The sequence below is a fragment of the Oxyura jamaicensis genome, chromosome 4 (assembly GCF_011077185.1).
Source record: "Oxyura jamaicensis isolate SHBP4307 breed ruddy duck chromosome 4, BPBGC_Ojam_1.0, whole genome shotgun sequence".
Lineage (NCBI taxonomy): Eukaryota > Metazoa > Chordata > Aves > Anseriformes > Anatidae > Oxyura > Oxyura jamaicensis.
In genome coordinates this window covers 23,218,361-23,242,259 of record NC_048896.1, presented here as the reverse complement: position 1 = coordinate 23,242,259, position 23,899 = coordinate 23,218,361, and the positions used below count along the sequence as shown (strand labels likewise).

The 23,899-nt window shown below is 44.1% G+C and overlaps 1 protein-coding gene across 1 annotated transcript in view; it reads right to left on the bottom strand.

The window, feature by feature from the left end:
• Positions 1–23,899, bottom strand: part of FRAS1 (Fraser extracellular matrix complex subunit 1) — a 156,140-nt gene that overhangs the window by 28,836 nt on the left and 103,405 nt on the right. The window contains exons 28-40 of the mRNA XM_035323700.1: positions 22,608–22,934; positions 18,267–18,420; positions 14,280–14,458; positions 11,298–11,414; positions 7,605–7,719; positions 6,955–7,092; positions 6,147–6,179; positions 5,262–5,393; positions 4,449–4,574; positions 3,420–3,667; positions 1,929–2,077; positions 1,348–1,510; positions 437–572 (exon numbers count right to left, since the gene is read on the bottom strand). Coding sequence (XP_035179591.1) covers positions 437–572; positions 1,348–1,510; positions 1,929–2,077; positions 3,420–3,667; positions 4,449–4,574; positions 5,262–5,393; positions 6,147–6,179; positions 6,955–7,092; positions 7,605–7,719; positions 11,298–11,414; positions 14,280–14,458; positions 18,267–18,420; positions 22,608–22,934 — 2,017 coding nt within the window. The remainder of the gene's footprint in view (positions 1–436; positions 573–1,347; positions 1,511–1,928; positions 2,078–3,419; positions 3,668–4,448; positions 4,575–5,261; positions 5,394–6,146; positions 6,180–6,954; positions 7,093–7,604; positions 7,720–11,297; positions 11,415–14,279; positions 14,459–18,266; positions 18,421–22,607; positions 22,935–23,899) is intronic.

The window sequence follows — 23,899 nt, the reverse complement described above, 5'->3', positions numbered from 1 at the left end:
CAAACCGGAGTTCACTCCTAGGGCACGGTTAGGATGGGTGATGTGTAATGGTTAGGAGCCCGTGCACTCCAGAAGGAAGGCGGTAACAGTTGTTACAAGCTGCCCCACTGGCCAACCCACGGTGATATTTTACGAAGGGAAGTTTGATTTAAGTGAAATTATGTATGTCATTGCTGTTAGCACCACTGATAGGATTAAGCAGACAAGCCTCCTGGATGAAAATCTCTGGACAGTCCAGCACAGATCCCATGGTAAATACAAAGACAAAACCGAATGTTACCAGCCAGGCTGCGCCACAGCCCTCCCACCCTTAAATCTCACTGTGACATTTAGAGGACTTCAGCGAAGTTTGTTCTGTATAACAAACACAGTCAGAATAAAGGGTGATGGAAATACAATGCACAGGCTTGAAAAGGCTCTCAATGCTCCCGTTTACCTGTCTTAGTGTTTTCAATGTAGCCATACATGGGCAGAGTGATAACCGTGACCCTCAGGTCTTCCTTGGCAGCAGTATCATAATCAGCAGCTAAGTGGTGATGAGCCAGCAGTGGGACCCTGCCTCCCTCATCCACCTGGAAAACAGAAAGATACAACAGAGCCACAGCCAATGCACACAGCACCATGCAAATCATTACTGAACAAGTCTGCAGCATCACGCTGTGGAGGAGGCTTCCCTGGTCTTCACAGTGCTCTCATTTCTCTGAAGTCTTGTCCCACCCTCCCCCAAATCTGTTAAGTATGAAATCTGCTGGGAGGCAAGGTGGGATGCAAAGAACAAAGCCTGCCTGGCCCTAAAGAGGAGCCTGTGAGTGTTTTATCAGGGGAAGAAGAGAACTGGCAGAGTCATGCTGACCTCTTAGAAGGCAAAATCTGCTTTTCTTGTTGATGGAAACCTTTTGAAGGCGAGGGAGGTTGAATGCAAAGCTGAAAAAGAGGGAAATGACTTCAAAAGGCTTTGATAAGGAGTCTGAAATGTTTTGCATCAGTCCAAAGCACCAGATGCTTTCAGACTCATCTTCTGCTCATCTTTTAAATACAAGCTGGTGAAAGAAGGGGCCAAATATTAAACAGGAGTAAGTCAGACTTGTTCCACTGACATCAATGGGACACCCTAGGGAGAAGCTAGCTCCTGACTAGAACGGATGTGAGCAGGTGAGGTTCGGGGATGCAGCAGTACAGCCAGTCCCCTCTGGCCTGCAAGTAATTTATTGACTCTTAGCACTCAAAAGACTGTGTGTGTAACACCATGCTTCTACAGTGATTGGCCTTCAGTCCAGGAGAACCGTTCAGTTCTCCCCACGGAAGACATTCTTGTCACTGTTCCCAGTGCCCTGGGTGGCCACTTACAGTGATGTGGTCAGCAAAGGCAATGAGCGACGGCACTGTCTGGGCAGAGGTGATGGTGATGGTAAACATCTGCCTGTCAAGCCGGTTATTGTCAGCATCAAAAACAGTGAAGTGGAAGGTGTCCGTGACTGGCTGATTGCTGGTCTCAAATACAGTGGAGTAACTGAAAGTCAAAGCACAAGCTGTGTCAGGGAGTCTTGCCGACAGCCAGGTAAAAACGCCTCCTCCCTGCCTTTAGAGATGAATTCAAAAAGAGGCAGTATTCCAGTTCCCAGCTCCATTCATTCCCTGAGCACTTTTAAACCACTGTTTCTCATGTTGCCTACCCTAATTAACAGCATGACATTGCAGACAAAAAAATTTCCTAATTTGAAGGTACACCAACTACTGGCATTTCAGACATGCACAAATACCTAACTCTGCACACTGGAAAAGCTCTCATTTGGAGTCTCACAGGACACAATAGCCAAGAAGAAAAATCTTTGATATATTTTACTAGCATAACATAGCCCTAAGTTCCCTGTGGAAAGCCCATTGAGCTTTTAACTGGCGTGGCTTGAAGGACAATAGCTATTTGATACCTGATCCTCTGGTTGTTGATGTCTTCCATGGTGAAATTATAAACCTTAGAGAGCTCTTCATCATGAGAGCCAGACGTCCGTAAGAGGGTGCCATATGTGGGCAGAGATATTAACTGGATTCTTATCGCTGAGTCAGGAGAATTGCTGTCCTAAAGATGAAGGAAAAATGACAAAACCAACGCAGAACAGGATTAGGTTTTGTTTCCCTCCGCTAAAAACAGAAAGAAAACATTTTTTAGGAAATATATCAAGCAGTTTCCCAGAGATAAGCTGGGTGTTTTTATTTTCAAAATATACTCTCCTAGTGGACTGGGCCCTTTATGTAATATGCTTTTCCTGACTGCAGAAAAAGTGAGCCAGAATTTATCTGATACCTGGCAGAGGGAGTAACTGTTGCCCATCAACGCTTCAGACAGAGACACAGCTAAATTCAGTTCTTAGTAAAACAAAGGTTAACGTGAAGCGATGCTGCAAAGGCCAATTTCGTATTAAACTAAAAGCTGTTCTTGGCTCTTTTTAACTACACAGAGTACAGCCATCTCTATGATCTCACGGCTCAGATGTCATCTTTCTTATCAAAGTTTTTCGTGGTTGCCTGAAAGATAAGACCCAAGGCAGAAATCATTTTCTCAGTATATGGATCAGGAATGAAATCCTCTTTCTTGTGACTGTTCTCTTCCGCAGATTAAACCTGAATAGCTCCCTTGTCAGCCTTCTGCCCAATAAGGAGAACAGGACAGACCCCTGACTTATACCCAGACACATCCTTTGGAAGAAAAGCATTAATTTGCCTCCTTACCCTACCTGACTCCCTGCAGATCCCTAACCATCTCTCTGACAGCCACTACATGACAGCCACTATATCTGTAACCATCTCTCTGACAGCCACTACACGTGCACTGTCATCTCTCCAGCCTCCTCCGTAAGGAGAGCACATCTGCATACCCCAAATCCACTGCTGGTGTCTCTGCAGCTCTATCAACCACAAGCAGAACACCTTTCCCTGAATTGCACCAGCAGGACGACTCTCATACAACACACAAACTGACTCAAACTCCAAGCTAACAAGGAGGACAGCATCTTGGGTTGCTCAAAAAAAAAAAAAACCACCCTCAAGCGTGTGCAGAAAAAGAAGCAGGCAATTTCTGAAAGGGGTGAGGGGGCAGAAATTTTCAGGGGATTATCAACTAGCAAATCCATGTGTGCTGTTAGCAAGTCTGATACAAAAATCTGGGATTAACTCAGTTTTCATGTTAGCATGGCAGTTTACCTCTGTTCCAGTCAAACAGGGATAACCTTAAAACCCTGCTGGAAGAAAGAGTCTATTATCCCCATTTTGGCAGCCGTAGTCAGGAGACAGTCAAAAACTTGAGCTCTTTGCCAAGAATCCACACTAAGGGCAGGGAGGTGTGGGTGGCAAGGGGTCTGCGGGGGGATTAGGAATGGGATGCTGCCAGCATTCACTGGGTTTAGAAATAGATGACAGCTTACAACGTAAGCAAGGTGCAGTCGAGAGAGAGTCACAGAGCTTTTGCTAGCCACGGTGATTGCCAATAAGCAGCCCGGGGCCAGCTGCGGGCCGTTGTTATCCGGCAGGGACACTTCCACCCGTAGCACTGTGGTCACTGTGGTGACACCATCGGTGACAGAGATCTCCATGCTGTCCTCTGCTGCCGACGAACCATCGTGCACGTACTGCAGAGCATTTTGAGTGACGTCCTCGTAGGTGAAGGTGTCGCCTTCCCAGAAAGAAATGCACGAGTCAGGAAGACTGTTCAGAGCACCAATCCAATTCAAATGGCATAAGGCCCCAGTTCAGCAAAAGACTTAATCACATGCTTACCTGGCATTTAATGCCAAACTTACTGAGCTGTGAGTTATGGAGACATTTATTAAGGACTTAGTATGTACGTAGGGCAGAGCAAAAGCTGTAACCTTAACTGTTTTCCAGACACTGTCACTCTTTGGGACTCTTTCAGTGACAGTTCTCTGAAAGTCCACAGATCCTCCTTTATTCCCAGCTGCTTTGTAAGCTCATGCCTGTCATAACTAGATAGGCTTCCCTCTCCGCATCTCTGTTTGCACTCCTTTCTTATAGACAATATTTGTTCATCTGATCACACACTGGAAAACTGCTGCCAGCAGTATCAACAGTAAAACTCCACAGAAGTATTTGACTGCTTGATCAGCACAGCTTTGCCTGGACTTCAGTAGAAAAGTTTACTGGTTATTATTTCACATATAACTTAGCACCTAAAACAAAACATCCCTTTTGCTTAGCAGCTGGTTACTTTTACCACAATGCAGTAACTGCCCACCAGCCCGCACATACTTGGTATAAGAAATGCGCCGACTCAGCCAGGATCTAAACAACAAACAGGAAAACATCCTTCACGCACTCTCTCCTGCAGTCACACTCTTCCAGGCAATCCGTCTCCTCCTGCCCAACTAAACCAGCTGCGTGGACAGGCCCATGCTCACCTCTTCCCCTGCACTGAGGGATATTTCTTCTCAACTCACCTGCTCCCATGTGCTCCTGCACACCTGTGCCCTGCTTGAGCACAAAGCCATGACGGGGAGGCTTCACCAGCTCAAAGAAGAGCCCCTCAGGAGCTGTATCTGTGTCGCTCACAGTCAACTGGATCCCTGTGCCAGGGAAAGAGAACGCAGGCTTCAGCACCCTCAGATACTGCACTGGGAATATCCCTTCAGTTTGGTGATCAGTTTTTGTGAATGGAGCCAAAAAGCTTTAATTTAATCAGTACCTGGAAAGTCAAGTAATTCTGGAGCACACGTAGCCCAAGGGCTTGCTGCCTTCATGGAAAAAAAAAAGTAATTCCCTGATAATGTTTAGATCAGATGTTGTATCAAAGAACTTACTGCACACCTGAGTCACAGTATTGCCAGGATGACAGCTATACAAACCCTCGGTTTATGAGATGTGCATGTATTCACACAGAAGGGGCTATCTGTAAAAAGCCTCAAAAAAAACCCTGACACCACAAGAAAGTGGCTTACACCAAACAAATCAGTGCAACAGCACTTAAGAGGGGAAAAGTAAAGAAGCAGTATATCCCTGATCATACTCTACAAGACTCAGCCGCTGAACGGACACACCACACACCAAGGAGCACTGCCTCATGCTCAGACACTTGTCTGAGGCACCACTGCACAGTTTTCTCAGTGGCTCCTGTTACACCTGCACTAGCACAGCTCTTTAGCTGAATGGACAGAGGTGCATGAGACCAAAACTCTCCATCCATGTGGCCTCCTGGAAGTAAATACCGTGCCTCAGGCAGAGCTCTGCCACCTCGCCCTTTCCACCCTACTCACCGATGGTGGCCTTGCCCCCCTGGCTGACCTCCAGGAACGGAGCTGTGATCTGGAAGACTGGAGGCTGCTGCTCTGCAGAGACCAAATGAATGACAAACACCATCTCCGGGGTCATGTGTTCTCCATCAGACACTAGGCACAGACAGAAACCACGCCCGAGTGTAGGGATGTTCTTTCAGGAACTCACATTGGAAATTGACAAAATTTCTACAAATCACCACCCCGCATTGCTGACTTTCTTCCCACCCTGTCAATTTACACCTTTGTCTATGGACATAAAACATAATTCACACATACCCAGAGGTATTTATCTATCTTTGTCCCTAACTCATCTTAGTATGACAAGCATAACTTGAATAAGTCTGTGTGTGTGTGCATGTGTACACACTATCTTCCATGTATCTATCAGGTGCACTTGGAAGTCAGAACATGCACTTCTCTTTGCTAGCGGATCGCTTTGCATACCTGTGCTAGGTAGTACATGGAAAGGGGAATATGTATTAAGTAAGCAAGCAGCTTATTAGTAGCAATTTAATTGTGGAAATGTTTCCATGGTATATTAAAAAAAAAAAAAAAAAAGGCAGAGCAAACCACTGATACCCTTGTTCACAGTGGAGGAAAAGCAGGAATGAATGAGGCTTTTAGGACACATTTGAGGCAACTACTGAAAAAGATTTGTCTACTGAACTGCATCTTGGCTTCTACAAAACACTTTGGGACATAGATGAATGAGTATTCTCCAGGCACATGCACTTCCAGAAATTCCTATGGAGTGCCCATAGATGTGCCTGCAGAAGAGGAAAGGCCAAGGAGTAACAGGCACCGTGAACGGCACAAGGAGGAAAACTGCTCTGGAAAGCAGGAAAGAACCAAAGGTTTGCATACCTGTGAATCGGAAGTTCACTGACTCTGGAAGACCTGACAGGATAAATATAAGCACAGAGTAATTATGGCTAGAACATACTGATGTGAATTTAGACAGCTTTTGGAGAAAGCAAGTGCTGTTGTTCAACCAGACAGGAATCTTTCCTTACCAAGGAAAGCACTCTTTTCCACTGCCTTCTCTCCAAGTAATGAGAGAACACTTGTTGCCCTCCTTCAGTCTGTGAGAAACCCTCTTGGTGCCAGTGGAGGGCATGGTGATGCATCAAACTGCATCACACAATCCTAGGTATCAACTGGTCCAACATGCTTGAGGTTTTTCACATTGTTTGCCCCTCTATCTCTTGTTCCAGGTTGTTATCCCTCTGATGGCAGAAATCTAATATCCTGGCAAAATTGATTCAGTTCATACTCATCATTTCTTGTCTCATCCTCAAGGACTATACACGCAGTGCAGCACAGATCTCAAGCACAGGAGGAGCAGTAATTCCTAACCACAAAGCACCAGATCAGCAGTTTGACCAGTGCAGCATCCAGTATTAGTGGCAACAGTGCTAAATGTACTGTAGTGAACATGGCCATACTTCTACAATTCACTCAATGTTGCTATACTGAACAAGAGGGAAAATCATGTTGAAGTCACAAGAATCGGGTGAACTTTTGGAACATTCCCACAAAGCAGATTCCCATGTCCTTTATATTGTTCATGCCACAAGCCCTAGCAAGTATGGAAATAACCACAAAGTCATTCCAGGACTGGAGGAGGACCAGCAGCCTGACTTGGTGCTGCAGAGAATGTTCAACTCCTTACCTGCAAATGAGAACGCAATGATCTCTCTCAAGTGCGGAGCTGCAGTGGGTGGACGATAAGCAATCTTGCCACGGTTTATATCTGCCTGGGTGAAATACCTGACTGGGGAGAGAGGCCTGTCTCTGTGCTCCACAATACCTACAGAAACAGAGAGCTCGGTATTAATGGAAGGAATCAATTTTAATTTTAAAACCAGATACCAAAGGACGTGGCTTCTTTTTTTCTCCCTGATACTTCTTTTTACATCTTCAGTTGTTGCTGCTGAGTCAGATGGCTGCGACTGCACCCAGTACAGGTTCTACCAACCAATACAGGACATGAGAAATTAAAACAGATTCCTCACTTAGCCATTTCTTCAAATACCTCTCACTAGAGAGTCTAGAAGTAGAAAGCCATGGAGTGCAGCATTCAATATATTCCAGACAATAGTAAGAAAAATGTCTCTGTGCTGCAGCTTGCTCCTAAACAAGCTGGAGAAACTGGGTTAAGAAACAAGATGTTTGAAAGCTATTGAAGGAGGCCAAACAGCTTAGCAGACACCTCCACAGAATGATACTCCGGGAAAAAAATAAAACAAAAATTAGATGTGCTGAGAAAGTATAACAATTAATTCAGCAGCAAGCTGCCATGTTCTGAACAGCTACACTTGCCTTGTCCAGGAAGGAGAGGAACAGTCACGTTGAACAGGATTTTTTCACTGGGAATCTCCGAGTCTACAAAGGAGAGGTGATGGGGCTCAATCACTGTCACACGGTCCTCCAGCACCTTGATAAACACATTAGACCAAGAGCATCAATGCCAGAGACATGAGAAGACTCAGCAAGAACTGCATCAAGCGAGAATTTGCTTTGCTATACTTCAATGTAAGACAGTCTTTGAATGTAAAGGCGTGGTTCTTAGACCTAAAACTGATAAGGAACAGATGGGCCAAACCTTTACCAAGTTTTCCAAACTCCTGCAGAATAGGAACTAATTGGGATGAGATTACAGTGGACAATAAAGCTTAATAATGAGTAAAATTTGCTTCTAGGAACCATCTAAACTCACTTTCAGCTTATCTGTAAGCCAAACTGAATGTGCAATGCAGAAGCTAAGTAGAGTACTATCATGCTCAACAGAAGACACCGCTATACGGGCCCAACTCTGTTAAGTTATTTCTGGAGAATTAGAAAGGGTCTATAACCTTTTGAAAAAAAAAAAAAAAAAAAAGGGAGACAAACACCTCCTCCTTCCTGTAACTCTGAGCTTACCCTCAGGCTGTCTGGAAAACTGGCGGTGTTATTAGTGTGCTCTGTACCCCGCAGATGCACAACCTCCACAGGTGGAGGAGTTTCATTATTCTGCCTACAGCAACTAAGAACAGATGAAGAAAAATCTGTTTTAATCAAAAACTCCCTGGCCAAGGATATAACTCATTGCCTAGCTAGTTTTCTGGTATAGTCTGAGGTAGCTGGACTGGATTCGCTTTTTAAAAAAGTCCTGAACACATCTTGGCCTTCTCCACAGGAATAGAGAGGAACCAAAGCTTTCCCTTTATTTTTAAATCTGCCTAAAAATGTCCTGATCCTTCCATTATAAGGTTATCATTAGTCAATGGTGGGCAATTTGTTACAAGAATTACATTGCTGCATGAACAGACTTAAGCGGACACTGGTAATTTACCTGCATGTATTTGCCAACCCTCATCCTGTGGAATTAACAGGTACGAGAAGTCACTGAATTAAACAGTTCAGCTGAGTATGAAAAATATCCTAATCACTAACAAAATATGGGGAGTACAAGCTAAATTAGGGATAAGGACAATTAATTCATCTGCATCAGAGCAAGAGACAATCAGGTTCAGGAGCAAACGACAGGTTTCCACCCACCACATCAGGCGTAGCCCGCTGAATCCTGACGCCTTCATGCCTGTATGGCCACCCTGCCAAACCTGCGTCTCATTCTGCTGCTCCTGAGGCCCGGTCTGCACACCAGAGGAAGGTAAGGTTCCGTGACCACAGCTCAGTGCATCACAAATGGCACCAAACCCCCCGTTCGCCTCTCTTCAGTATCTGATGCAAATGCATCAGAAAAGGAACTACGGCCTATGGATGCCTGTCATGGAGCAGCAAATAAAACCACGGCAACCCTTCTTAGGTGTGCAAGTGTCACATATCTAACTGGAGTCAAAAGCCACCAAGTTTACTGGTGATACCAGCACCACTATATAGAGCCTCTGTACAAAAAAGGCTTACAATTAACAGTGGGGTCCCTTTCATGCAGCCACCTTGGGAAGGGAAGGGAGGAGAACTTTTTCATATGCTTACAAAGTTGTCTCCTTCACAAGCCCAATCTCTTTGTATTCAGCAAGTGCAAAAGCTCAGGCTCCTGCCATCAGTTGTATCAGTATGGGGGAAACAGGTAACTTAAGGGAAGAAAAAATAGCACAGGTGTCTGTCCAGATCAACCACCAAAGCGTCACCAAACTTTTCTCTGACCTTTCTTGGTAGGACACTCAACGACAGCGTTTACAGGTGTGGAAAGACTGCACGTTTTGTGCTTGCTCTTCAGCTGAGAAGACAGTCTCATTCTGAAGGAGTCTGAAGATGGATGAGCAGAACTCAATCATGCTGACACGAGGAAAAGATTTAAGGTTATGGTTACCTCACAGCTGCCTCCAAGGCCTATTTGTCTCTCCCAGAGGTAGGACCTGCAGGTTGTGAGGCACCCCTCACTAAAACGTATTTTACGGCGCTATTGAATTTTGTGGTGTCTAATTAGCTATAAAATCCAGCACTACATGGCTTAGTCAGACACCTCTGCCATCAATTTTGTCAATAATGGCAACAACAAAAAGTCAAGAGGAGGAAGATACATTGCTGGCTATTGCTCCAAGTAGCAGCCTGAGCATGTTTTATTACTGCCTGTGAAAGGTCACCACTATTTTAAACCCCGACAAGGCCCTTGTGTCAGGACTTTTCACTAAACTTTCTCACACTGCTTCTTTCAGTCTTTCCTGGCCCCACGCCTGGCAGGCTGTCCTGGCTTTGAGGTCCTTTGCATCCCCTTAGGAGGCTGCTCCTGGGGACTCGTTGCCCCCGGGACGCCTGCCACATCTGCCCTCTTGCATCTCACAGGCCTCGCAGCGTGCTTTTGTCTGTCAGGGAGCGCCCACAGACACAGGCTTTCTGCTTGACAGTGCTGAGCGTACTGCTGGCACCTCGCATGCTCTAAATAAATCACCAGGAGTGAGCAGTGCCAAAGATGACCACACGCTACATTCAAGCCTGTAGCCCCAGCTCTCCCAGCACGCAGCTCCTGCCTGAAGGGTTGGCCCCAGCTCTGCACACATTTCCTGCAAGTGCTTCTCTCTGCTTTCTCATCACAGCCTCCTCCGCCTCACTGCCACTGCCTCAGGATGGATTATGATCCTGGGCACCCAGGGAGAGCCCCACAGACCACAGCAAGGCTAGGTGGCTGAGGTGATGTCTGAACCAAACTCCTTGCCTCTAAGATCCTGGCTCTGTGAGCTTCCTGATGACACAGGTGCAGAGCCCTGTAGTTCTCCTCAAGCCCATGCACTCAGGATCCCTCCCTGTAGGATCAAAGAGGTGACAAGACAGCAGGAGAAAGAATGGGGAAAGCTGGATTTCACCCACATATGATGAGGACACACAGACAAGGCACGCACCAAATTGGAGGGCTCACAAAACCAACTTTAAACTTTGAGGTCATCTTTTAAATTAACACAGTCAGGGATGTAACTACGTTAGAGAGACCACTGTTATCAAAATGGCTGTTCCCAGAATAGATGCTGCAAGAAAAGATAGTTCAGTTTGTAACCTGTGTTCCTGATGTTACTATGATTGATGAAAACTTTCTGATGTGGGTGGGCTACTGTTCCAATAAATAAGATTTGCAGTGGAATTACTGGCAAGATGTCTCCCTAATCCACAGTTTTTCTCTCTTGCCATTCCTAATGGCTTCTCAGAAATCAGTACTTTGAAACTGCTAGGAATTCCATAAAAATGATTTTCTCTTTTCCCCATCCCTTCCAGTCTCTATATTCAGCACTTCTGAGTTTTTTTACCTTTTAATGTTTTTTATTTCTTTTGTTTGTTTGTTTGTTTGTTTGTTTTCTTCTTTTCTTTTCTTTATTTTTTTATTATTATTTCTACTTCAGTTATCTATCTGGTGCATACACCCTGTTCCATGGATTCAATCTTTGAACCCAGCACAACTGCACAGACTACAGCAAGCAGAGAAATCAACATTTGGTGGTTACTGCTCGATGTGAGGCTTTGGTCACTGAGCCTTGCAGCAAGGAACACTGAAACCAGCAGTCAGTGATGTTTCACACTTACAGCCATGTGCAAAGAGGAGCCAAGGGAAAGCTGAGGAGCTCTGGGTGTCTGCGGGAGAACAGCAACATTGAAGATGTGGCTTTCCAAGCTGGCTGGTGGACTGGCAGAGCTGGACACCTGAGAACAGAAGATCACACGGATAGAAACCTGTCAAAGGACATCACTGCATTTCAAGACCAGTTTCATACCTTTCCTCTTCTCCTAGCCTGTGAAGGCAAAGACACGCACTGTTCCAGCAGACAGCAACGCAATGCACATGTGGATGCTAACTGCTGGGCACTGAGGCCTTTAAACAGTAACCAGTTTCTCCATAATTGCCTGTACAGTCCATCAGTGGTTCACTTCTTTATTAACAGTTTGAAGGATGTTTGTCTGACAGTTCTCTACCCTCTTCTATTCGTTCCCACCTCTGCCAGTCACTGCCTCAGTTTTACTTCGGTTGTCTGTATATTTTAGTGGAACTCTTCATCACAAGAACAGAAAAGATAATCTGTTTTTAAGCCTTCTTCTCAGCCTTAAAATGACAACCCATTATGCTGATAAGGTAAAAACAACTGGTTTTCTAACAATGGCAGCGACTCCCTGTGATCCCAACATCTCCCAACACAGGCGGTGCTTCAGAGAGACCCATATAGGCTTCCCATATGGCACTCCAGCAGCAAAATTAAGTCAACTGCATCTAAGTTATAGTAGCAAACTCATATTAATGATATATAAAGCAAGTACTATTCCACTGGCAAAAATTCAAAGGACCAAGACCATTCCGTAGAGATATGCCTCCAAGTGTTCACAGCGATCCTGAGAGGCAAGCCCCCACAGAAATACAGCCTCCTTCTTCGTTAGACTTGGTTACAGCTTCATCTGTCAGCAGAGATGAAAATCCACACCTGACTTCAACAGGGAGAGCCCTCTGTCAGCCAGAACGGACTTCAGCCCACAATCTCAAGAAAATGCATTAAAAACGCTCTGCTGAACTGAATGGAATTATTTTAGCCATTTGCTGGACTGCTTCAGAGATCCTGTCATCTGAACAGCGATTGTCAAAGTACTGATGGAAAACAACTTGTCAGCTTTTTCTGATGTGCCCCAAGCCACAGTTCAAGACTCAGACAGATGTGTTATGGTCTCCTGATGTCACCCGGCTAATCACAGCTTCCTTTCTCAGCAGGGCTCTCCGTACAATTATCTCTACCTACTAAAACCAAACATTTAACTCATGCAAAATGCATACTCTGTAAGAGGAACATGGCAATTAAGCTAAAGATTAGCTTGTTCAACATCAACACTCACAACTTCCTCATTATCACTTATGTTAATTACTTTAGAAATTACCTTAATTGCCTCTCCGGTGCTACAGTAACAGCTTCTGAGTTTTAAACCAGATGTAACAAACACTGCATGCAAGAGTTCGTGTTGCCTTAGCATTATGGGATGCTATTAAACCTTCCACTCAAACAGCAAGGCCCTGTCTGAGGAATTTTATGGCCATTAAAACCTGTGGGGAGGTGGGATTTATTTTAGTGTTACATCTGCTGGAGAATACTTGTACCTTTTTGTCTGCCTGCAAGAAGAACTACTCTACACCAAAAAATTTAATTATTAGCTGGGAGACTGCAGAAATCAAGAGGGCTCTTTGGTTTTGGAGACTGCAAAACAAACACCTTATAAAAAGGCACTTAGAATACTTTCCTCTTGGAGTAAATGTTACAGGTTTTAGGAAAGGGAGATGTATTTGCTATGTAGTACCAAGGGGTGAAATCTACTGTCTGAAATGGGACATCATAACTGCCAGGATATGAGCTGCAGTAACACACTCTGCCTTTTCACTCAGGTCTGGATTTGCAGGGATGCCCTAGGAAAGCGTGAGCCAGAGGACTTCAAGGATCTCCTTGAGCAGATTTGCTTCCCAGCTGGAGGATCCCTAGGACAGCCATACACATAGCCATCTGGACCCACATCCTGCCTTTTCCCTCGTCCCCTGGGATAAGCCTTATCTCAAAGAAAGCTGGGGGAAAGGGGACAGCAGATGACAAGAAGGATGGGAGTTATCTTGTTACCTGCTCTGATACCTCTTCTAATAATTGGCAGGCAAAAAACATTTCCCGTTCCTGTTTCTTCCTCAAAAAATGGTTCCTCTCAGACCAACCCTAAGCACATCAATAGAGCATCCCCAAGGGTCAATCCTACCCCACAGGCATAGGGCCATTGGAGAAGTGATCAACGTCACAGAAACTATCAGTCTCTGGTTACACTATCCCTCTGACAGGCTGCTATGAGCCTGCAGGTTTCCTCTCATGGTAATTAGAAGTGTTCACCTGCTTGCCCATTCCCTCTGGGGACTCCTGCTCTCAGATCACCTTCCTGCCTACAAAAGCTAGTAGGTGCCAGGATAACAACACTCCTTTTCTACAAAACCCTTTTCTTCCTGAAATAGGATTATTCTATGGAAAGTCAGACCAGCTGTTAGTTTAATGTGTCAAATGTTAGATGCTATTTGAAATACAGTTTTCTCCAGATTTGCAATACGGCCTGTGACTTGACATCCAGAAGGTTAACGCCAGCACATGAGGCTCAACACTGTGGGTGGCTGGCTGGCTCCACTGCTACAGATCAAACATGGCGATTCACACACAGCAAAAGCTTTCTTGGACACGAATGAAAGTTTCCCAGGAATACAAAAAAGGAGTGCATCCACCCTGACACATCAACACTTGGACATTCATTTACAGACAAACAACGTGCGACTATATACACGTAAGTCTGCGTGTAAATAGGTATATATGTTATAATTCTATATAACTGGTCTGTGTGTAAATATGTATATATATTTACTTGCCTATTTGTGTGTTTGTGTATACACGTACATGTATATATAAAAACCTCGTGTCAAAAGGCAGTGGGAATGGCAGACTAAATAATCTCAGAGAAAAATGCCTGCAGAGCTGCTCTGTGATCTCCTGGGAGTATGAAGGGGAGGAGTACCTGGAACTGGAAGGAGTCACTCTCTACTTGGGTTCCAGAGTGCCTGTACCACACAATGCCTTCATTGATGTCCTGCTGGGTAAAAGAAGTTGTAGGAGAGGCTGCTCTTCCATCAGGCAAAAGCTGCCAGGAGTCTGCTGGGCCATCTGCTGGCATTGGGACCAGAAGCACCACTTCACCTGGGGAAAGCAAGGATGAACAGCCAGGGAACAACTTGTGAGAAAACAAGGAGAAGATACTGCCTTTTCAACAACTAATGAGCATCCAAAGACAAATGTCCACCAACTCTACATCTTTTTCCACCTAGTGAGCCAAGCAGATTCAGCAGTAGAGCTCTTATACGCCACCAAAGGACCTTGCAACACCCCAGTGACACAGGGAAATGTTACTTCCCGTGTGCCAAGGCAAAGGGCAGATCAAACAGCTTGTACAAGGACACAGAAGAAATACATGGCCAAGCAAAAACCAGGATCTGTGACTTCAAACACCCAACATGTATTACTGCCCACTGACCAGCACATTGAAATTGTGCTGAAACCTTGAAATTTGCCCGTCTGATAAACTGAGCAGAAGAGCAGGCACAAAGGACGTGCCTCACTTTCTGCAGCTCCTGTGAAAGGACGAGAGAGAAGTGAGACACAATCAGGGTTAAAAGCACTGCAGCAGACTATCCATCTTCCCCTCAAGGGTACAACTTAACTATCAGAATACAGCACACTAATTTTTCAAGGTCAGCTATTTTCTAGCTCTTGTGGGCACTTATTACACCAAGAAGTATCCTCGACCGATTTCTCTGAACAGAAATCTTTAATTGAAGAAGAGCTCTTGAACAGACAGAGTAAAAAAACCTCTGTATCATAGGTTGTTCAGAAAGTCTGTACGCCTCGGCTCGTAGCTCCTACTCCTAAGGGTATGTAGCTTCTGTATCTCCAACATTCAGCTTATTTCTGGGTTTTGTACTGAGAAACAGGCTCTCAGCTGGACTCAAACGTCACTGGCTCCACTGCAGATGTGAGAGAGAAGAGCAGGATGGGAGCACGTCCCACTGTTTTTCAGCTTTCCTCACGTATGCCTGCAAGGTCTGAATTTAGATGTCACTAGTGATATTCAACAGACTTTATTCTAAAACTATTATTTTGACACAATTAATCAAAGAGCCACGTGCCACCCACCAAGAGAAGGGTATCAAAACCTTAGTCATCAGTTTCTCTGAGACACACAAAATGTGAACATTTTTCCATCCACATACACAAAGGAAATAAAAACCTGACAAAGAACCATATTATCAAAACAAATGGCATATTTTTTTTCTATTTTACAATGTAATTGAATTGCTTGGGAGTTAACACAATCTGTGAAAAAAAATATGTTTCCCCAATCTTTCCTACTCTTGGCTATATATAATTTAGCTGCTCTCTACGTAACTCGTTAGTTGTACGTTGTGCTTTTTTTACCCATCCTTGAACATACCCCTCATGGCTACCCATTCAGAAGCCATATTTATTACATCTCACTCCAGCTCTCCCTACAGCATTAATCATTCTGTTATGCAAAATATCCATTAGAAGCTCTCGCAGTTCATTTCCCCAAACCACCCTCCAACAGTGTAGTAAAAAGATAATTTGAACTGAAATATCACGCTTCTGTTTTATAACCAGACCCTCTGTTAGTATTCCCTTATCGGTGAAATCCACTGCCCTAATTACATTCCCGGTCTGATGCTTTTGCTCACGGGAGTTTCCCACCTGAACCTTTTGTGCGATTTATAAAGAAGCTAATCACATAACCGAGGGAGTTAGGACCTGCAAGTTGTTTGCCCCTCCCAAAGGAAGAGAAGACACAATGAGAACATACAGCAGCTTTAAGCAAGGTGCGTGCCTATGTGTCCTATAAATCAGTATTTCACTCAGGAAGAACAACTCGGTGATGTCTACTTACATAGTTTGTGATCACCGTTTCACTTCAAATTCATTTTAAACAGAAAAGCACCTGATGGTATGTTACACACGTGAACGTACAGCTTGTGTACACTCAGGCAATTTCTTGAAATCCTCTGAGACAGCTGCATTTCCAGGGCTGCCTCGAGGCTTCAGGCACTGAGGTCTCTTGTTTTAGAAGCGAGTGGACAAATACCGTTTTTCCCTGGCTTTAGAAATTTCATCCGCTAAGAATGTACGCCACATGGAGCTGCTTAGGGTATTACAATGCCTACTCATGGAAATAAGTATTTTTAAAGTCACAAAGCTATGCTGAGGCATCCTGTGGGCTGGGAGAAGAGCCAGGGAGGACACTGGTTCTATTTCTATGGACAAAATGATGTTCAGCATAAAGAGATCTTTAGAAAGATCAACTGTGCTCTGGCAACCAAGTGAAGACTAACAAATCAACCCCTGCAGACGGAGGAGGTCTGGAGAGGGATCATGCTTCCCTAATCGCATCCCTTCTGTTGGGTTTCTGGGTCTCGAAATAAAGGGCAGGAAGCATTCTTTGTACACGCCCTTGTGCTACAGAAATGTGGGAGCTAAGTGGTTTTATTTCCTACCTAAAAGCACGTGATGCATTTCCTACAGGTATGAATTCCTTTTCCATTAGTCAAAAACTAAGATAAGCAGATAGGCCCTCCTTAATTAAGGACCCATTTTCAACATTTCTCTGTCTTATTTTTTTCCTCCCTTTCTGTCAAACAGCGTTTTAGATAAAACTTTGAAGATCGTTGATTCCTACTGCATATTCCTCACTCGAAGCTACAAACCCATTTGTGTTATTGCAATTAATTACAGCAGAGATGATAATTATGGTGATACAAATACAGGGTTATAAATTTTGGTTGGGGTTAGGCAGCAGGAGACAAACTCCTCAGGGGAAAAAAGTCTACTTTTCATGTAAATGCTTATTAAAAATGAGAAGATAGCTCTCCGTCTGCAGAAAATGAAAGAGGGAATACAAATTAATTACTGCTCTACTAAATTACAAAAATAACATAATCTATGTCTCCGTCAGGTAGCAGCAGCTGTTATGGAAACCAGCCTATCCTTACAGCAAAAGACAAAACCACGTTGCTGAAGCGACCCTTTCATTTTATCTGGCCCAGCAAATTAAAATTAACTGTACCATTTCGTTGAAGTACAACATATGCTACTTATAGACATGGCCCTAATGAAGAAAATGGGGATGCTTATGATGCATTTTTCTTGCTGTTCTTATTTCCTTTTCCTCCATGTATGACACCTCTTTTTTATCCAGCCTTTCTGCATTTCTATCTCAGTCACGAATCCCAGCACCTTCCACGCTCCTCGGCCTGGGCCTGGAGGATGTTCTGAAAGCTGCAGTCCTTCCTACGCAAGGGGTCGCTTGAAAAGCCATTGCTCTGAGAGGTGAGATCAGAGCCTCTCAAAAAGAATTTGGAAACAGGAATTATAAACAGATGCAAATGTCACTGATTTCTGTTTGAGTCAACAACCTCTTCCATTAGTAGAAATTAAATGTCATGGAGTTTAGGGAGTTCTCCAATCCTTCAAGGTAAACTTTTGCTCAGCAGTTTCTAGAAGCAGATATTACTCCATGCTGCTCTGAAAGCAGACATTAATTACGGGCTATTATCTTTTGGCTTTGAGTGAGATTCCGCTCTCACAAAGCTGTAAATCCACCAGGATTTCACTACCCTTAGAGAAAAACAGCGGCAGAAGTTCAGGTTACTAGGCAGAACAACAGTGCTTCATTACTTTGCACGCCCATCTGAACTAGAAAAAGATGAGGTTAGCAGCACTTCTTCAGTATAATATTACAAAGAAATATTCCCTCAAATGCTACTTCTTGTGGGCAAAATACCATAGAAGAATCAGCTCCGGAAAGTCTAAGAGCATACTTTTCCCTGGAAGCAACCAGAACCCTGCACATTTATTTAGTGGTTGGAGACTTTGAGACATGCAGGGTGAAAAGCAAGACCCTACAGCTGGTTTTTGACAATAAAACTCCAAAGAAATTTACCGTGTCTTGGCTGGTCCTTGATGATGTTGTAGGTTATCTCGGAGTCACGGGCACCGGGTACCTCAGCATGCAGAATTGTCTTGGAGATCTGCAGCATGCCGCCCTGGGGCACCCAGACCAGGGAATTTGTCACCAGCCGAGGGCTTCTGTCACTCTGCATGTGAGGGGGACAACAGGAAGAAGCTTTCCTGAACATCAGCAATGCCACTGCAAACAGATTTTCAAGTGAAAAGGATGACACCAAGTATGTTACAGTTTCCTAGGCATTCAACCCTGGTCGTCTTCTTCAAGAAAAGGACGTGCATCTTTCACCTGTAGCCCTCAGACACAATTCTCCCCCTGCAGAACTGACCTGGCCCTACAGTGTTTCTAATTGCTCATCTCCAACTCTAAACCTTCCGAATGTCAGTCTCCCTCCATAATTTTGTCTTTCACCACCATCTTCGCTTTCTCTCCACTTGACTTTTGACATGTCTTGACAGAATTTATCTCCTTGGCACAGTGGAAAATTGACTGCCATCACCATTGGAAAAAAATGTGTCCAGTCAACTACAACAGCTTTTGGATCCACCTTTTCTGTTACCTCTCCTCATTTTATTTCTAAAAATACACACCTGTCAGGGGTGCTTATAGAACCACAGCTTCTTACCCGTTCAAAAGACTCTCTTGGTGGCACCTCCAGTATCTTTACACACACCCTTAACTGTTACTAACTCTCCACGAGCAAACCAAGCTTTAAAACCAACCTCATGCTTTTCTAACAGAAGGTGGGGAAAAATTCTTTTAGTAAGCTTAAGACTATTCATTCAAGCTTTTTGCAGTCTGGATGTCGTGATTGGATGCAGTAATGGTTTCACTGCTTACATACAGTAACACTTCAGTAACACTGCTCTGGCTTTCAAGGACTGTATAAGCCCTTACTGGCTCTGCATTACTTCGTTAGCTCATGCTTTGTTAGACAGGCCACCGAAATCCCTGTGACCTCTTCAGTGTCACAGCTGTTAGAAGCCCACTTGCTGTAAATGTGACTTCTGTTCTTGATTTCTGAGGATTCATCTTGAAACTGGCTGTGGTGAATTGCGTCATCAGTCAAAATGACAGCTCCATGTAAGAGATCATCTTCCTCCTCATTACTATTCCACATAATAATGGCTGACCCCAAGAACCGATAAAAAGCCTTTTTATTATTCTCTTCCAAATAAGCAATGGAGACACCAGAGAGGGCTAAGAGGATGCTTTAAAAAAAAGAACCACATTACAGGGTCTTTACCCATCTCCATTTGGACATCTGTCTGCTGAGTATTTTTCACCCATTTAATTTGTACTTATTTGGAGGTGTTAATGTTTAAATTCCACATGATCTGGGACCTACAGTTGCCCAGCGTGATGGTTGCTTTATTTTTACAGAGAACAGCGAAGAAGTACGCCAGGCCCAGTGCCAGCCTAGATAACCCTGCCAATATGTATGATAACTTTCCTCAGACCTTATTGATGCGACCACATCGTGACTCGTATAGGCCTAGCAAAGCCTAACTCTGGAAACGGAAACAAACAAGCTAAAAAGGCCAGAAAGGTCCCTGGATTTATTGTGTGAGGAGAGAAAAAAGGAACTGGCCACACCTCCAAGCATGACATGCAAAATGCACTGTTTGAAAATAAAATATTTTTAAGTAAATGTTAATTCAATACGAGGTGACAGTTTTGCTATAAACTTGGAACCCTTTGGCTTTGGGGGAACTAAATGATTGTGTGCTTCTTCACTGGCCGCATTAATCCAGTCAGGCCTTTTGTAATACCTTTTCCAGCTGGCTTTGATGCTGTGATCTGCTGATTAATAAAAACACAGTCGTGAGACAGCTCATTTTGCTTGGTAAGCTTTAAAAAAACATATCCAGTGACAAACTACTGCCTGATCACAGTGCTCACCTCACCCTGTGTTTAGCAAAACAGCTGAAATCACTTTTTTTTTTTTTTTTTTCTTTTTCTGGTGCCTGTGAAGAACTAAGATTTTATGAAGTCAATAGAGGCAGCCTGCACATTCAACAAGACCTAACATACATCCCTGGAACAAGCATCTCCTGTCTCTTTCCTGCATCCAGAAAGGAAAGGCTTCCATATCCCACCAGCAGCAGGCAGATGACACGAGCATCACTCTGACCTCGCCTGACTTTCAGGACACAGCCTGCAGTCACGTTGTGTAGGGCACGGGCTCACTGTTCCCCACTGGAGCACCACTGGTGGTGCTCTGCCAGACATGGAGCACCAGCAGGTCTCAAATTAACTTCACAGAAGCTGTAACTGTTAAAGAACATCAACAGAAATACACAGCAGTGCAAATCATTATGAAGATCTCTCAAAATAGAGGCCAGCTGCTCAGCCTGCAGTAGATGAAATGAAGTGTTGGGATAGGGGCAAATAAGGAAAAGCAGGCTGTTAGTAACCAAATGGACTGAGAAAAGACCTTGCAGCAAACAAGGCACACCCGTTGTGAAGAAACAAAAGCCTCCAATTCATAATATTTTGAAGGTTATGTTGTCCTTTTATGTTTTCACATTTTCATCACAGTGCTTCTACGGATTAATGTGTGAAATTATACTGTCTGAGCCCATTGAATGGGAATCCTAGAAATGTCCTTTCACACCAGGACTTAGCATGTAAAACCATTCAGTGATACATTCTAATAAGCTCCATGTACTTAAATAAGTAGCATGGCTTAAAAACCACCCGTCAAACTCCCACCCCTCCAGCCAGGGCCCTACCAGGCTCTTCAGCAATCTCTGGATGTAAACCAAGGAAAGAGAGAAGTGTCTCTGCATGCCTGTCCTGACAGCACCCCAGCAACAAACCCTGCATCCATCTCAGCTCCCAAGGCTTCTTGACAAAGACAATAATCTGGATGAGGCAGGCGCTGGGTGTCTGCCAGCACTCCCCTCCTACTAAAAGCTGCTCCACTCTCACCTCTGTCACCACCTTCATTCTCCTCTGCAGCCAAGTGCTGCACGGAGACTTGGAAAGATAATGAGAGACAAGGGAGCACAAAATCGGCTAATGAAAGAAACTGTAACTCAGCGATTCACCCTCACTGGCATTTACAACAGGGACCTGCTTAATCAATAGCAAGACAAAAACAAAAACAAAAAAAGTTACAAAGAACAGAGTGGTATCCAAGCATTTCACAGTCCTCATCTTCTGTGGGCTCTTCAGGGCCACGTAAGGGTAAAGAAAACAGGCAGGGCTGCTCTTATGCTGTGAGTCTAATAAGTCAGCTCCAGCCTTGTAGGCAACCTTTGCTGATTTCCAGACTGATGTGTGAGTCGTGTCACTAATTACCATTAATTACTGCTTCAGACTTAGAAGCACCCGCAGGGTCCAAATGGGTTCGGTCCCTCCTTGTGCTAACTGCACACAGACACGTGTACTGCTTGTAGACCTTCCTCAAAATTTGCATGCCCAAGGTGCAGCAAGAGACATTTAGTGCAGCAGAGAGGAGGACAAAAGAAGGGTAATATCATCTCCTCTTTGCTCCCTTTTATGGAGCACAAGGACAGAAAGACTGCAATTTTCAGATCCATACGTAAAAAGACTGCAAACAGAGGACTTTTTTATTGCTCTTTCACATTAACTAAGGGATAAGGAAGTTCTCAGCTTTTTCTTTGTTTTGTTTTGTTTTACAGCACCACAATACCAGAACTGAAATGCTTGCGAGCACTTCAGCAACTTTACTTTTAAAAGCCTTCACCACACAAACGGTGTAGATTTCATGCTCTGGCTGAGGTTAATTTCAAAACCAAACAGATTAAAGCATGACTGTTTCTAATTTTACTGCCGTAATCCCTGTAAAATTTAACACCCAGTGCCACTTCATGTCCAAACACGGAAGAGACAAACAGCTGGTTTTTTAATTATGAACTGCAATACAAGTAAGAAACAAAAATTAAAATACTTATGAATGTTTTCTGAATTTAGGTATCTATGTCCTGTCATTACAGAAGGATCAGGTGAAAGATTTCAATGGAGAGAACAGCAGAGATCCTGACACCACCACCACCAAAGTACCAAAGACACAGCCTATTAGCCAAGTCATTGAATTCATGCGTGTTTGTCGCTCCCGCCATGCTCCCATCAGCCCAGTGAGTGATTTGACTATCTCACCAGCCCTCTCTCCCTGCATCCACTCTAATTTATTGCCCTCACCAGGGCAAAACTCTCACCTGCGACTCCAGATCTATTTACTTTCTCCTGTCTCTGCGCACAGCCTGACGGTAACGCAGGATTAGCGACACCTCGGGGACACAGTACTACTTCTTATTTGCCTGTGAGATTTTATGTCATGGCACATACCTTGGGAGCAATCTTAATGAGGAACAGGATGTTCTGGAAGTGGTACCCATCATTCACTTGGAAAAGAACTGCATCATCCTGGCTGTCAGAGCCATCGTGAGCATAGCGGAGCAGTCCACCAGCAAGGTCATCGAGGTGAAATATGTGGATTGCAGAATCTGACTTCCCAGAGGGTTTGATCAGCTGCCCGTGACGTGGAGGCTCTAAAATCATCAGCACGACATCCTGAGGATTGTCACTATCTCTCACGCCAAGCAACAGATCTGTTATGGTCCCAGTCTCCCCTCTGCGGACAAGGAGAGCCTCATTTCTCAGCACGTATGGGGCCTGAAACATAAAATCAGCTCTTAGCTGTTTAATTCATCTTAGTGACTTGATCATGTCTGGAAGGAAAAAACTGGGGGGTTAAGGAAATTAGCTCACTTCACCTCTGGAAGCCTCCTGTACCTAAGCAGCAGAGGATCTCTCTCCACACTTTCCCCCCAGTGGGAAGATAAAATAATATCTAGCAATTTAGACTGTTTTAATTACATTAAAACATGATTCTCATGCCTCAGCAAGCTTAGCAAGGAAAAATACTCAGGACATTTTTATAGAAAGCAATTTAGTTATCAGCCAGAATCTGTACCCCCTTGCTGCCTGCACGGATAGGAGACAAGGGACACAGCTTTGCTTTACTACCATCCATGGAAATTCAAATGGAAACATGGACCCCAACTATTTTGGAAGGGCTACACTTTATATGTACACCAGCAGGCCCAACTGGAACACAGACACCTCAGATGCTGAAGATATACACATGTGAATAAGAAGTTCAGGGTTGGAATGGAGATGTACGACGTTTTCCTTGTGTATAACCTACAGCTTTGATAACTTCAATGCCTTTCAGAGCGCTAATGCTTGAAAATAAGACCCTCCACAATCCGTGTGCCCAGGTTAGCTGTTTAAAATGAGTAGCAGAGAGGGATGAAAGAAAGAAAGAAAGAAAGAAAGAAAGAAAGAAAGAAAGAAAGAAAGAAAGAAAGAGAGAAAGAAAGAGAGAAAGAAAGAGAGAAAGAAAGAGAGAAAGAGAGAGAAAGAGAGAGAGAAAGAGAGAGAGAAAGAGAGAAAGAAAGAGAGAGAGAAAGAGAGAAAGAAAGAGAGAGAGAAAGAGAGAAAGAAAGAGAGAAAGAAAGAGAGAAAGAAAGAGAGAAAGAAAGAGAGAAAGAGAGAAAGAAAAGAAAGAAAAGAAAGAAAAGAAAGAAAAAAGAAAAGAAAGAAAAGAAAGAAAAGAAAGAAAAGAAAGAAAAGAA